This window comes from Acipenser ruthenus, chromosome 25 (genome assembly GCF_902713425.1).
Source record: "Acipenser ruthenus chromosome 25, fAciRut3.2 maternal haplotype, whole genome shotgun sequence".
Taxonomy (NCBI): Eukaryota; Metazoa; Chordata; class Actinopteri; order Acipenseriformes; family Acipenseridae; genus Acipenser; species Acipenser ruthenus.
The window spans coordinates 6,087,210-6,101,993 of NC_081213.1; the positions used below are offsets into that span (position 1 = coordinate 6,087,210).

The following is a 14,784-nucleotide window of genomic DNA, read 5'->3' on the forward strand; positions in this document are numbered from 1 at the left end:
CTGAAACGCACCGTATTGCAAACTGGTTTGTAAACATTAAACAAACCACAATGCTCTAGGCCTTCAATGCTGGGAGCGCATAAAACATGGTTACAAAATATATACCTGTATGTTACATAAATATACAACTGGTATAGTATATAAAACGTGTCAGCAGTTCTGAATATACAGACTTCAAATGACAAAACAAATCAGATACCCGTGCTATGAAAAGTAGGCCACGCTGACATCATTGTTTAGTTGTGGTGTGACATCATAATGAACGATCGCTCATTGGTTAATCACAGATTAAAATGTACTGTATGTTCAGTATGTTCATCTAGTATGTTCATATGGGCGGTATAAAACGTTAGGCAGTTTTTGACGTCATAAACGTTACCGTGACACAAACGGTCACTGCACCCGGAGATAAAAAACAAAAAACACAAGTTTACCAAAGTGATTAGTTACATGAAGGTGATCGCAGTATAGCCTACATCAATGGTTGCTTTATTTTCAATATTCGCTTCGCTAGTTCCGCAACCGGTTTCGAATTCCGAATCAGAACCGATGTCGGATAAAAGCGGAGCAGTCTGGGCTAGGGTCCGCACTGTCATGCTCAAAAACACGGGGTTTAGCCCCGCGGTGAGCAGTAATTCAAACCCCCAATTGGAATTATTAGACTTGTATTGGCTTGGCGAGGATGGCATTCTGTATGGTTTTATCGCGGTTCTAGCAGTAGTATTTTGCTTGATTTTCATATACAGGGATCGAGTGCAACGTCAACTACGCGTGAGTTGCATACTTTCTTTCCTTAGTTTTATTTTTGTAATATAATGGATAGTTTAACTGCAGCGCTACCCTGCTGGTGTAAGGTTTGCTTATTTATTCCATGTGCATCTTTGAGCTCTCTTCTCAACATATTTATAAAGACTTGGCCCGCTCCATTTAGTTGGAGTGTTTTTTAAAGGAGCAGATTATTTAAAGAAAAAAATGATGTAGGTTACAGTACAGAAATATATACGTTCAGCCACCTGAGAGGAGTGTCTGCTTGTCTATGGATAAATCACATGAATGATCACCTGTTCGCAAGTCCTGCCTCACATATCATGCACGGATACCTTTCTCTTATTCATAGTGCTCCTGTTATATTTGCAGGAGCTGCGTGCGTCGCTGCTGGAAGGCTTCAACGTGTGTCGATACCGTCTGAGTTCAGTTCGGCTTCCAGGCGCAGTGAAGCGGTTAACGGTGGTCGAGAGAAGGAGGTTACGACGGGAGCTCGCTCTCCAGAACAAGGTCCTGAGGAAGATCCAGCACTTGGAGCAAAAGGTGCAGGCGATGGAGGAATTGGTTATGAACTACACACAGAAGAAACGCCAGAATCCCTATTCCCGGCGCGCCGGCAGGCTGGCCTCGCTTGACCAATGTTCCGATAGTATGGCTGAAGCAGACTGCTCCAGCCCGGGCTGCAGCTCCGGAGAGGAGGGCGGGATAGAAAGCAAACAGAGTTTCTCAGCGTGATGATAATGACATTAAACATGAAGCAAGCAGGAACTAGGATCGCCAAAACTGCAATAAAGGATCGCCGCTGTAAACTAATTGTATTTGATATTGATGTGTAGTGCTAGGATTATGAAGTATAAAAGTGATTTATTTTTTGCATTATTCTGCATTCATATATTCAATAAATGCACAAGTGTTATGTAACAAAGTTTATAGGCATTTTTTTTTAAATAGACGTACAAAACTATTGACGTCGGGTAAGTCGTCTATTCAACAGCTGTACAGTATTCACAGTGTGTGAAATGCACAGCAAATAGCAATCCACAGTCTTGAGTTAATCTAAAGAACTATTTGAGATACATACATATTTGTAGTGTTGTATCAACTTCTTGGGTAAACTTTACCTTGACCTGAGACCTGGGTAATTGATACCAGATATTTAGAAATAATGCATTCTCGTCATGTAACACAAATAAATTATCTGAATTACCTGTCAGGCAACATTTAATGCGCGGCATATGAAAATGTTAGCTTTTGAGTCTATACTGTAAACACATATTCAGGGTAGCAAATATTCTATCATATACAGTATCTATATATCTATATAGATATGTAGATATAGATATACTGCTATAATCTTTTACATTTTTTTTCAAAATTTGTATAGTGAAATATTTGAAAACCATAACAATCCACCTATTGTCTTTAAAAATCACTGACGTTATGTAATTATGGTTTCCTGTTATATTAAGCGGAATCTATATTTTAAATTGGTCCTAAGGACAAATTTACGCTAAGTAATAATAATAATAATAATAATAATAATAATAATAATAATAATAATAATAATAAGCCACGGAACCTATCTTCTCGGAACTAAGGTGTCAGTAGTCTTGACGCACGCGTTTTGCACGGATTGGTAGAGTGTAGCGCAGGCAGTTGGGCATGGAAGGGAAAGGAGGTTGTAATTAGGATGAGGTGTCATTTCATAAAATAATATTTTTAAAAAAATCCTCTGCATCTGAGCACTTATTAAAAAAAAAAAAAAAATCCTCTGCATCTGAGCACTGTAGGGAATATATTAGAGACGCAGGGCGGCTATCTTCATTCAATTATCACCCGGACCTTGACCGTGTGTTTTCTTTTTCTGAAACCGGGGAGCAGACAGCCTTTGTGAAAATGTTGCAGTCTGTAGCTGATCTTTCCATTTCATATAAGATCTTCTATTCGGTTTTACTGTTTTCGTGGACCGTCTACCTATGGGAGGCCTATCTTGCTTACAGACAGGTAAGATAAGGAAACAAATCGGAAGACACATTTTTTATTGAGCGTCTAGAACATATTACTGTATTATTGAAACCTTGTGCCTGTACAGAAGAAAAGACGGTAACTCTAAAGATGTAAAGACTAACATTGTGGTTTTATAACAGCAGCATTTCAAAAGCGATTTGTATGTTTTAATATTTAAGTAATTTGTAGATTTTAATATTTAATCTATTTGTGATAATACAGTAGGGCCCCCTGTTTTCCTTTGTTTACAATACCGTTTTGTTTTCTGGCTCCTAAGCGGAGCATGCAGATGACAGTCGTCAGATAGCAGCAGGGTATGGTTTAGAGTGCAAGAAGCCTGTGTGCTGAAGCTTTCTGTGAAACCTAAGCAAACATGTTCTTTAATTCGTGTCTCTCTAGCGGAAGGTGTACAGGTCCACGACGCATGTGCCGACGGAGCTGGGAAACATTATGGACACGGAGACCTTTGAGAAATCTCGGCTCTACCAGCTGGACAAAAGCACCTTCAGCTTCTGGTCAGGGCTGTACTCTGAGACCGAGGGGACGGTGAGTATTCTCAAACACATGAAGTCATTTCACTGGGGTCTAATCCACAGGTTCCTGTCCAAATACAAAGCTTACTGAACTCCGGGCTGTGAGTTTAATAGCTTTTCCTCGAGTAGATGTGTTGCTACCTCCTGTGTGTTAATGTTCTTATTAACATATTTTGATTATTTCAATATTAACGTCAACTGTATGACCCATGCTAATTGGTTTCAGTTCAAACGTTAGCCAAGTGCTTGTAATTTAGAGGTGTATGGAGAAACAAGACAATACATGTATGTATCCACATTCAATTCATATTTCTGTCAGTCTTTTCCATATGTTTGTATATGTATTAAATACTATTAAAAAATAAAGACACATCAGATATTAGAGGACTTCTTGTAATGGGTATTTTTATTGGTTCCAAACATTCAAAATATGTTGAAGCATGTAAAATGTTTAAAGTTGTACATTCTAATAGTTTTTAAAAAAATGAAACACCCCTAGTCCTGGGTCAGTGGTACCAGGGTTATAGAGCTGTCTTTGGAGAATGTTTTCCTCCTGAACTTCCTGTGTTTTTGCAGTTGATTCTGCTGCTAGGCGGGATTCCTTTCCTATGGAAGCTGTCTGGAGTCCTCATTGGAAGGGCTGGGTTTGGGCCGGAGTATGAGGTAAGCTTTTTGGACTTTGTCATAAGCCACTGACTCAAAGGTTCAGCCCTATTTGGTCCAATTGAGCTGGAATGAAATGTGTCAAACTAGTATTAAAAACTTCAGATAGGGGGAAGGTCTTCAAGAATCAAATCTTTTACAAGAGTTCCCCAGGAATTCTGCTGGTAGGTGATTCCAAACCAAACTATGGAAGAATGTTGCAAACTGAACACGTTGTTTTTCATAGTAAAATTGTGTCTGATAGAACGGTCCCCTGCCTTGTTTGTTTGTGTGCTTCCAGATCACTCAGTCCCTGGCGTTCCTGCTGCTGGCCACTCTGTTCAGTGCAGTGACTGGCATGCCCTGGAGCATCTACAACACCTTCGTCATTGAGGAGAAGCACGGCTTTAACCAGCAGGTAACCAGCAGGGATCACCGCCATCGATACAGGGACTGGTTTGTGCTGAAAATGAACTTCCAATGGATATAAGCAAGATGGTGTCCATGTTTTAAGAAATAAAATGAAACTTAATATTTCAAAATAATAGGAAAAAAAAACTTCTACCCATTGTCATTTTCAGTGGGTTCTTGGCATGGTGGAAACAGTCAAACAGTACAGCACTACAAATACTATACACAAAATGGACACCTGGACAAAAACCTTACAGTATCATATTAATTTATCCATACAATCTAAGCTGTGGTTTACACTTTCAACTACAGCTATCACTGATACATTTCTTTTCTCTCTCTTCCTGGTCCTTTTTCATATGTGTGTGCGTATTTCTGTATTTGTCTCGCAGCAGGACCTGCATCTTCTTTTGTTGAGACACAGTACATATTATACAATGCACTTTTGGTGTGTGACTGCATGCAGAAATTGGGTTACAAGCAAACAATAGTGGCACCTGCTTCTCTCATGACCTTGCCTGTTAAACTCCAGCGTTGGTGCTCATCAGCAGTATTGTGCAGGTGCTTCTCCAGTGCACATGCTGGTGGAACAGTCTGGTGGAACAGCCGGTCACCCCAAGAGCATTCTGGGTAGTTTTCAGGAAAGAACAAGCTATCAGCGAACATGTTTCATTATGACTCAGGAGTAGCCAGTTGAAAGTTGCACGTTTAGGGTTGCCTTAACTGAGGTTCTGCACAGGAATTTGAAAGTTCTGTTGAGCCCAAGCACAGCCTCTTCTAGAAAAGTAAGTTGCTCTACAGGGTGACTCCCCTCGGGATTGTAGGCTTGCATTTAATTAGCCACTACGTCAAGTTTATGGTAAAGCATGAAATGGCTGAACTGCAATGCCTAGGAACTTGTCACCCTGTTGGCCATGCACTTTCCCGTTTTGCTCGATTCGCTGGTAGGAGTCTAGAGCCAGAGCTCACCCCCTCTGTTCTTGCAGACTCTGGGCTTCTTCCTGAAGGATGCTGTGAAGAAGTTTGTGGTGACACAGTGCATTCTGCTACCAGTCACCTCGCTGTTGCTGTACATCATCAAGATCGGAGGCGACTATTTCTTTATCTACGCCTGGCTCTTCACCCTGGGCGTCTCTCTGGTGAGGGATTTTTATTTCATAATTTTTTTAAACATAATGAGAGGGGGGGTCTGTGTTTTAAAAGGGAGAAGAAGAAAGGGGCTGGTCGGGGATGACGTACATGTGCGTGACTCGTATCTAAATGAAGCAGATGTTCAAACAGACTCCCGTTTGATCTTGAGCATGAATGCAGCGTCTCCATGATGTGGTTGGAGTTATGTTAGATCTGTTAGGGTTAATATAAGGGATGGGGAAATAGAGCTCTTACTAGTATCAGATTGTGATCCCCAATTTATATAACAAGGTTTAACCCCTTCTTTCATTGTGTTCATCATGCTGGAATTTGAATAAGGTGGTCAAGATGTGTTAAGTTTTCTAAGAAGATGCATACTTTTACTGCCTTGAAAACTGTTGAAAATTTTGCACAACACAGCTAATATAAATCAAGATTCAATAATTGTAGATGGACATTAAAAAATAATGACCTTTCTTTTACAAAAAGTAGGCCTACAACATGTGGTCTTGACGGTAGCCAGTATAAGCCCCATATCTCACTGTTGGATTGTGAAATCGTTTGTGATGTTCAGTATTTTGATTTCCTCTGTCTCTCTCTCTGTGTGTTGGCAGGTGTTAGTAACGATCTACGCAGACTACATCGCTCCTTTGTTTGACAAGTTCACCCCACTGCCTGACGGGGAGCTGAGGGGAAACATCGAGTCTATGGCAAAGTCAATCAGTTTCCCCCTCACCAAAGTTTATGTGGTGGAAGGTAAGGTGCCTGTAATTGCTAACTAAATGGGTAAAATCCAAGTGCTCTTTGATTATACTATGTAACACAATTTTTATTCCTGGGTAGTAAGTGTTATTTCCTAATTGCTTATGCCTCAAAAGTATAGAAAATGGCTATTATTCCCCACAAACTTTGCTTTTGTGACCAGGACAGTGATATGATGGGAGACTACATTTGGGGACTGATTTGTGAAAGTGATTTACAGTATAATCGTAAATCTCGAAAAACTACTCACTTCTAAATCTTTTGTAGTCATTTTTGTATTACTTTAGTATAAATACATGTTAGTTTGCATTCATATGTTGACTTTATGTGAACGAAAAGACACAAATTCGCCCGTTTTCTCATTGGAAATAGGTAAATTTCAAAATATCACTGTCCTGGTCACAAAAGCAAAGTTTGTGGGGATTAATAGCCATTTTCTATACTTTTGAGGCATAATAAATTAGGAAATAACACTTACTACCCAGGAACCAAAAAAAAAATAAAAATTGTTACACGGTGTTATGGAACGTTTGTTTATCCAAACTATACCATGTCCTGTTATTGCAAAATAATGGGATTTGAAATTCAGAGTCCACTTATAATACCATATTGTTTTCAGAATCAGACATTACTAATACAAGCAGCAAATGCAAAATGCACTGAAATACTAACTTTACACTGATCACCAATAGAGAGTGAGAAATGAAAGAAGACAGTTAAAATCAAAATGACTGGCGCCCCTTTCACACTAGCATGCTCTACCTGGGTCAGACCCTATCCAGGTCGAGACCCGGTGTCGGCTATGTGATTTTTGAAGAAGCAGAGACAACCTGGATGACAGAAGCAAATACACAATGCCCCGGAAGCATCAACGTCCACATGACCACCCTTTCATCTGGTCAGCTTCTCTGGATTGAATCGTCAGCCCAAATGTTGATTAGAGCAAATGTTTCTACATCCCTGCTGCAATCTGCCTCCTAGTGTATTTCAATCAACAGAAATATGGCTAAACAGAAATGTTCCTTGAAGAAGTGAAACGTTCGCACAGGCATGGCTGATTGTTACTTCGTCCGCTTACAAACGTCCATCATGCATTTTGTCTCGCTCGACCCGGGTCAAAGCATGTTGACCCATATCCTGAGCTGGGTCGCTGCTGATCTGGGTCAACCCGGGTACAAACCAGGTAAGTGGTTTCACATTACACAGGCTTGTGAGCCAGATAGCCAGTGTGAAAGGCGCTTAGGAGGCATTGACAAAAACAGTGTTATATAAAAAGCTATCAGGCTGTATAGAATTTTTGTTTGGAGCTGCAGTGTCTATATTTGATTTAAGGTCCATGATCCCTGCTGGCCCCTACTGACTTCCAGTGAGGCATTGGCATGGGTAAAAATCGGTAACCATCTTTTTAACCCTCCATCTGTCTTTCAGGCTCCAAGCGCTCCTCCCACAGCAATGCCTATTTCTACGGGTTCTTCAAGAACAAACGGATCGTCTTGTTTGACACGCTCCTTGAGGACTACTCTCCTCTGAACAAGGCAGGGGAGCCGGGGGCAGGGGAGCCAGGGCTAGAGCCCCAGCCCGTCCCCGAGCACAGCTGGGAAAGCGATAGCACTGAGAACAAAGCCAAACCGAAGGTGAGTGTGTTCCCCATTAGACAAAGAAGACGGCACCTGCTGTTCTGAACGTCTAAACTGAAGGGGGAGTAGAACATGCTGTCAACCCTACTCATCAAAGACCACCTGTATACATGGACCTCAAGTCTCACTATTACTATAAGCAGGCACAAAATATGTAAATTACACATTACAAGAGTCTTGACTTTCACCCGTGAATCTTGTTACATTAGATTATACGTCGGTCAGAAATTTAGGATTTGTGTATGTGTGCTTTGTATCCAATGTTGCTGTTGGCCTCTGAAGATAGGTATCTTCTATGAAAGAGAAGTTTCATCTAGGTAGGTGGTGCTTTTTAACAGGTTACAACAAACTAACATATCTCCTTTGTTCACAGAATAAGAAGCAGGGCTGCAACAACCCAGAGATCCTGGCTGTCTTGGGGCATGAACTGGGCCACTGGAAACTGGGCCACACCGTGAAGAATATCGTGATCAGCCAGGTAACTGAACACAAGAGGTCTGCTTTGTGACCAGAGGTAGAGGCTTTCTTCTGAAGCATGGGTGCAAGGTTGTTTCACAGAGCAGTACCAATCTGCATTACATGGGGAACCATGTTAGAATTATTCAGCAAGTTGCTGATTTTAGTGGTAATCTGTGCTGTTTTAACAAAGATCATTGGGCCAAGTCCTGTAATTACTTTGCAAGAACCAACTTGAGTGAATCACTAAGATATCTGTCTCTCTTGTCTTGGCAGATGAATTCCTTCCTGTGTTTCTTCCTGTTTGCTGTTCTGATTGGCCGAAAGGAGCTCTTCACTGCGTTTGGTTTTTATGACAACCAGCCCACCCTGATTGGCCTGATGATCATCTTCCAGTTTATCTTCTCCCCCTACAATGAGGTAATACACCTCATTATACCGATAGCAAAATACTGTATTGTGATACAAATACATGCTTGTCTTTTTCTGGCTGCATCATTGTGGGCTGCACAACATTTGTATCTTTGTATCCTCCCAGCGACTCTTCTAAAATATTATATAGCATTGTTCTGAATCGACGTGCTAGGTAAACACCCTTCCAGATTGTATTTCATTGTAATTTCTTTCTGTAATGATTTCCAGGTGCTGTCGTTCTGTTTGACGGTGCTGAGTCGCAGGTTCGAGTTCCAGGCAGACGCCTTCGCTCGCAACATGGGGAAGGCCACAGAGCTGTACTCCGCCCTGATCAAGCTCAACAAGGACAACCTGGGCTTCCCCGTGGCAGACTGGCTCTTCTCCATGTGGCACTACTCCCACCCTCCCCTGCTGGAGCGGCTGCGGGCCCTCAAGGGGGCCAAACAGGACTGATGGCCTGGGACTGGGGTCCCCCTGCTGCGCTGGCTCAGGAGAGGAGCCCGACGTCTCCTCCAGACCCTCTGACCTGCGTTTTCGTTCTCCATATCTTTGTTTTTGTTTTAAACGCGCGTTACAGAGAATCTCATCTACACTGGAACGCATATCTTAAGGAACCACAGTTTTACAACAAGCAAAACTTCCAGGATCGAAACCCATCCACCCCCTAAGTAAAATTCCTCATTATCTCCACATGCAAATAGATGCACACATAATACATGTAGAAGGTACACATACACAAATTCCTATCCGAATTTGACTAAGTATAGTGAACTGGACAGACATTTCTCTGAGGGGGAGGTTTTTCCAAGTGTTTTACATGAGGTACATGAAAACGCTCTCTCTCACTCCATCCTCTTTCTCAAAACATATGCAGCAGCATATACATATTTCATGACACTGAAGATTTGATTCAGTCTGTCTGGTAGCAAGACTGACCTGTGCTTGCTTGGGGTCCAGAATGACCTGAATTTTTAAGTAGTGTTTGGGCTATTAACCCTGAAATCCCAAACCTGATTTTGTTCCTCTTCTGATTTTCTTAATTTGATATGCATCCTAAAAGGTTCATTGGATTTTGGCTATTTTCCTGTGATCCCACTTTTTTTTATTTTTTAAAGAGTTATGTTTTTTTAAAAAAAAAATGGATTTCAAGTTTAAATTGTAAATATGTATTTAATTTGGAGAAAAAATAAGAGGGGAAAAAAAAACTGACTTCTAATTGATGTGACCCTTTTTTTTTTTTTTTTTTTCTTTGGTGCCTGCATTTCTGTTGTGTGTAAGTGCGAGTTTAGTGTGAAGAAGATGCATTGACTCTTGTGTACAGCTCGATTCAAAGGAAACTACTGCTCACTGTGTTATGTATTTGCAAATTTTGATTTGAAACCAACGGATGTATTTTTGCAATATTGTGAATAAAAGCTCACAATTAATGACTGATCTCTGTGTGCTGTGTCTCCACATTGCTGTACACATGTATAGATGGTAACACAGGCCTGGTCACAGCGAAACTGTACAGTTGCAAAACACAACAGTTTAATGTCAAATGCAGCTTTAATATGGCCATTATCTTTTAAAACAACCAGCGATGTGTTTTTCTATTTGAAACACTGGTGTGATGTTGTAGGGGTGTGTCGTGCAGGTGCATGCAAGCTCTGGTACACCTTCTGCTGCCTTTATTGTATTTAGTGATGCTAATAAAGAGGTCAATACATCACAGTCGTGAGAAAACACCTGTAAAAATACTATTTGAGACATAACATAAACACAGCCGGATGCATTTGCTTGACCAGCCACCTCCGCAAATGAAAAACAAACACCGGTAATATGATCATGACTTTTCCAAGCCAACATCCAAACGATCGGCTTCACCACCTTTCCAAAGGTAAAGAGAAGAGTCTCTCAAACCACAGTGTTTTTCTGAAAGATCGGTACATGCTTTTGAGATCACCAAGATTTGTCAAAACATGTCTCCAAGACCAATTTTGAGCTTTAGATCAATGATGTTAGCAAAGAAATGCAACTTTTTAAAACCGCGGTTGATAGCTGCAGATTTTTTAATTTTTTTAATATTTTTTTTTTTTACAGATTGTCTTTGTGTTTAGCTGTGAGGAGTTAGCCTAAAGAGGTAATGACCAAGGAACGTTTTCAGACCATGTAAGTTTCAGGTGGGTAGAAATTCATAATGAATTCCGACTGAATACCACAGGAATAAACCTGAATATCTTCATCACTTCCCCTCAGTTCTGCAGTAATTCATTTTGAATTCAGCCCGGTTAATTCCATTACCCATATTCATTCAGTTATGTTTACATATAAGGTAATAACTACGTATTATATTTCATTTACATGTATTTAAATTATATATTATTTTCCTGTCACAACACCGCCCTCTAGCAGTCAAACACCGTCAAGCACATTTAAAAGATATAAATGTCCTCCTTTAATTTGCAATAAGGGGCCGACTATAGTTTTACCCAAAGTTACAACTGTCAAGTTCATTCCAACACACCGCAAATAATAAACAGATACACGCTCATTATATTTTAATTTTTAAAATAACACAAACACGCCATTTTCCTGTCAGGGGAGCTGGTGGATTTGTCATTGTCTTGTATTTGTTTTACTGAAAAGGTTAACTTTTCCCGTGTAAGTCAGTGGCGGTTCCTGATCCCTCTATAAAACACAAGGACAAACTCCTTTCTATTATTATTTAGGCTGCAAACGGAAAGTTATGGCTAGGCTGTTGAGATCGAACCTAAGAAGTGTCCTGGTTGCGCAAATTAGGATGTCTTCTGACTCCAGTCAGGTAATGCATCTGCTGTCACAAAAACGTTATAGTCTATAAATATGTTATTAACCTGCAGATTTAAAGTTACACTATAGGCGTGGCGACTTGCAACTGCAGGCCTAGGAATGTAGTCTCCCACGATTTCATACCAGGTGATGGTGTGTCAAGCACGGTTTGCTTTTTAATCAGTTCTATTCTATTATTGATTAAATAATGTATGTATTGCTTCTTGTGTTGAACAAACCAAATATGCGATGTAAGCTGCTAAACGAGTGTTTGAATGTGAATATGTTTTCAAGATGATGCCCCGTACCTGTTGACTTAATTCTAGTGGATATTTTAACACAACCTTTCATTTTTATCCAGTTGAAACAGTTACATGTTAATAATTTTGCAGAAGTCTGTTTGGGATCGAGGCGTCTTCACTAATTGCCCCACAACAACTATACAGAATTTTTACCTTAGTCACTCCTGTGTCGTGTGCAAAACCCCCAAAAAGTTCACATACACACACACACACACACACAGACACACAATCACAATACATATTTACTGCTGTTCTGTATTATAATGACTTATTTTCTAAACGCTGACAAGTCGCTCGAACCATTAAACTATGTTGCATGTCCACTGGGCTATTAATATAATATCAAACGTGTTAGACCCGGTTAGTGTGCGCTGTTAGACTACTGAAGACGTGTTTTGTTTTAGCAACTACATCGAGTACTGTAGATTAATTGGCCAAAACAGTGGCTATTGGTTTGCTGCAATGAAATCGAGAAGCCGACCAGTACAGTAAGAGCATATGGCTGGACTTTGTTTTGTTTCACATATGGGCTTCCATATTATAGCAGATAAATGTAACTAATCCCATTTAAGAGGAGATCTGTATCCTCGGATCTGCTTACTGAACGGGCTGGTACAAGCAGGTAGATTATTCTGGAATGTACTGGCTTCACCTGCCTACTATTATTACAACAGACCTACTAATCTACTGTACAGTCAAGCCGCACCTTGCTATGCAGAGTAGCAAACCCAATACCTTCTCCCAGTATGTGACTGAAGCATGCGCACTGTGCATTTAGCGGGTAGCGGAAAGTGTTGGACTTGGGTAATCTGGTGAAATTGAACTAGTCATCCCCTGATCATCCTCGTTGACACTATTTTTAGCAGTAGTCGATTCTAAACCAAAAAAAGATCACAGCGCTTCATGCATGTAGTAATGTAGTGACAACACCTGTTGCGCAGCTGAGTCATTAGGGCTGCCAAGCTAGGATGGTTCTCTATATATTGTGCTTCACAATCTGTAAGCACTTAGCCATCAAGGACACGGGTCAAAACCAAACAGTATTAATATAATAATAGTGAACGCAGCAGTTTGAAAGCTATGCCGCCTACATCATGGGAATTTGTTGGTCGTCAAGTTTGAATTCCCAGATCAGCTTCCTGGAGCTGCCTGGCTACTCTTCCCTGTTAAAGTGATGCACCCTGTCTTCTGTGTTGCAGCTGGGAGAGCTGGGAAAGGGAGCTGGGAAGGGGGGCGGTGGAGGAGGATCGATCCGGGAAGCCGGAGGAGCTTTCGGAAAGAGACAAGCAGCACAAGAGGAGCAATACTTCAAGTATGTCAAGTGTTCAATCCAGATTGTCCCACAATGCAAGGCGATGATGCTCAGTTGAGTAATTGGAAACTTGCCTGGTATAAAGATATTGGCATCTTGGGTGGTGGAGGGCACTCTGTGATTTGTTGGTACTGCAGATTCTTAGTAATGATGGTTGACATGACAGTATGTTATAATGCCCATATGTGCATATTGCATGATTGAATTGCTCCTGAGCAGCTGTGAGGTCGTTTAGCATTTGTATTATTGTAATGGTAATCCTAGTTTAATTGATTCACCCTCTGATGTGTGTGTCGACAACGTTGTCTATGAATCCTATTTTTTGGTACTCCGTTGTCTTCCCCATAGGATTGCTTTTTGCCTGTGCAGGTACCGAATTCCAATACTCCTAAATAAGCCCCTTGTGTAAATAGAAGTGTCTTTATGCCAGCCCCTCGGTCTGCTGTCTCTTGTTTCTAGGAAGAAGGAGCGTGAGCAGCTGGATGCCCTGAGGAAGCACCACGAGGAGGAAATCAGCCACCACAAGCAGGAGATTGATCGCCTGGAGAAAGAGATCGATCGGCGCAAGAGCAAGATCAAGGCTCTGAAACACGACGACTGAGAGGCTGGTGCTGCTGCCCGCATGCCAGAGTCCTTCCACTGCATTGTACCATGAACCTGCAAGAGTCCCTGCACTGCAGTGTACCATGAACCTGCAGCCCTTTGCTGAGCACAACCTTGTGCATGCTGTGTAACTGAACATCATAAATAAAATGACTTCTCATTTTCATTTGAACCCCTTCAAGTCTCATTCTTTTACTTCGTGTGTGTGTAGTAATACTGATATGGACACTTTTGTTTGAGGAAACTAGCAGCCTAGTTTCCTATCCAGTTTCGTCCTTCCAAGTGTTTTTTCCACCCCCCTGGACACTTGGAAAGAAGGAATTGCTTGAGTTTGGTTTGCAATTCAGCATCTGAAACGTGTGTGTGTTTGCATATGGGGTGTCAAAATGTATTCAGCATTTTCACTCATTTTATAACTTGTTTTGAAAGTAATTTATTATGCATTTAAGCTGATACCAATTTGATGGGAAATGTAATTATTAATGTTAATATTTTTAGATTTATTATACAGAAAACTGACATGTTGTTCTTTCCTGCCTGTAGTTTTGACCGATTACACTACCTTTTGCTGTGAAGGTTACTTTATCAATTGTAGTTCTTAAAAATAAAAATAAAAAGTGCCATGAAGAAGTTTTCAACCAGAAAATTATCTGTATTAATAATACATACATCTCTCCATTATATATCAACAAATAAATCTCTCTCTCTCTCTCTCTCTCTCTCTCTCTCTCTCTCTATATATATATATATATACCGTGCTTTTTGAGAAAATACACTGTAAATATATCCTAAATATAGCATGCATATTTTAAAAATGTATTTCTCAGAATACAGCAGCTCAAATAAGCTATCGTTTTGACAATCCTTTTTTCTTCTTGCATTTACACAAATCCTTAACCAAGCTGAACGTCCCTCATATAAGTCTGCAAAACGAACAAGATAACTCACGCCCTTTTACTGCATTTTAACGTATATCAAGTTTCTAAACGAAATACAGTTAGCAGTTAGCATTGCATTAA

At 40.6% G+C, this 14,784-nt stretch overlaps 3 protein-coding genes across 3 annotated transcripts; all 3 read left to right on the forward strand.

Moving 5' to 3' along the window:
* The first annotated feature begins 59 nt into the window (after positions 1-59).
* On the forward strand, positions 60-1,639 carry LOC131701559 (uncharacterized). Its single transcript, XM_059000237.1, has 2 exons — positions 60-771; positions 1,138-1,639. Exons 1-2 carry the CDS (start codon positions 481-483, stop codon positions 1,498-1,500), a joined length of 654 nt encoding a protein of 217 aa, XP_058856220.1. The 5' UTR covers positions 60-480; the 3' UTR covers positions 1,501-1,639.
* Positions 1,640-2,342: 703 nt separating this feature from the next.
* On the forward strand, positions 2,343-10,185 carry LOC131701535 (CAAX prenyl protease 1 homolog). The gene is made up of 10 exons (XM_059000127.1): positions 2,343-2,769; positions 3,172-3,318; positions 3,882-3,968; positions 4,249-4,365; positions 5,345-5,497; positions 6,104-6,245; positions 7,680-7,885; positions 8,262-8,366; positions 8,621-8,764; positions 8,987-10,185. The coding sequence occupies exons 1-10, from the start codon at positions 2,662-2,664 to the stop codon at positions 9,209-9,211; spliced, it is 1,434 nt and encodes a 477-aa protein (XP_058856110.1). The 5' UTR covers positions 2,343-2,661; the 3' UTR covers positions 9,212-10,185.
* A 1,221-nt stretch (positions 10,186-11,406) lies between these two features.
* LOC117964051 (ATPase inhibitor B, mitochondrial-like) lies at positions 11,407-13,937 on the forward strand. Its single transcript, XM_034906300.2, has 3 exons — positions 11,407-11,561; positions 13,050-13,162; positions 13,622-13,937. Exons 1-3 carry the CDS (start codon positions 11,487-11,489, stop codon positions 13,761-13,763), a joined length of 330 nt encoding a protein of 109 aa, XP_034762191.1. The 5' UTR covers positions 11,407-11,486; the 3' UTR covers positions 13,764-13,937.
* The last annotated feature ends 847 nt before the right edge of the window (positions 13,938-14,784 follow it).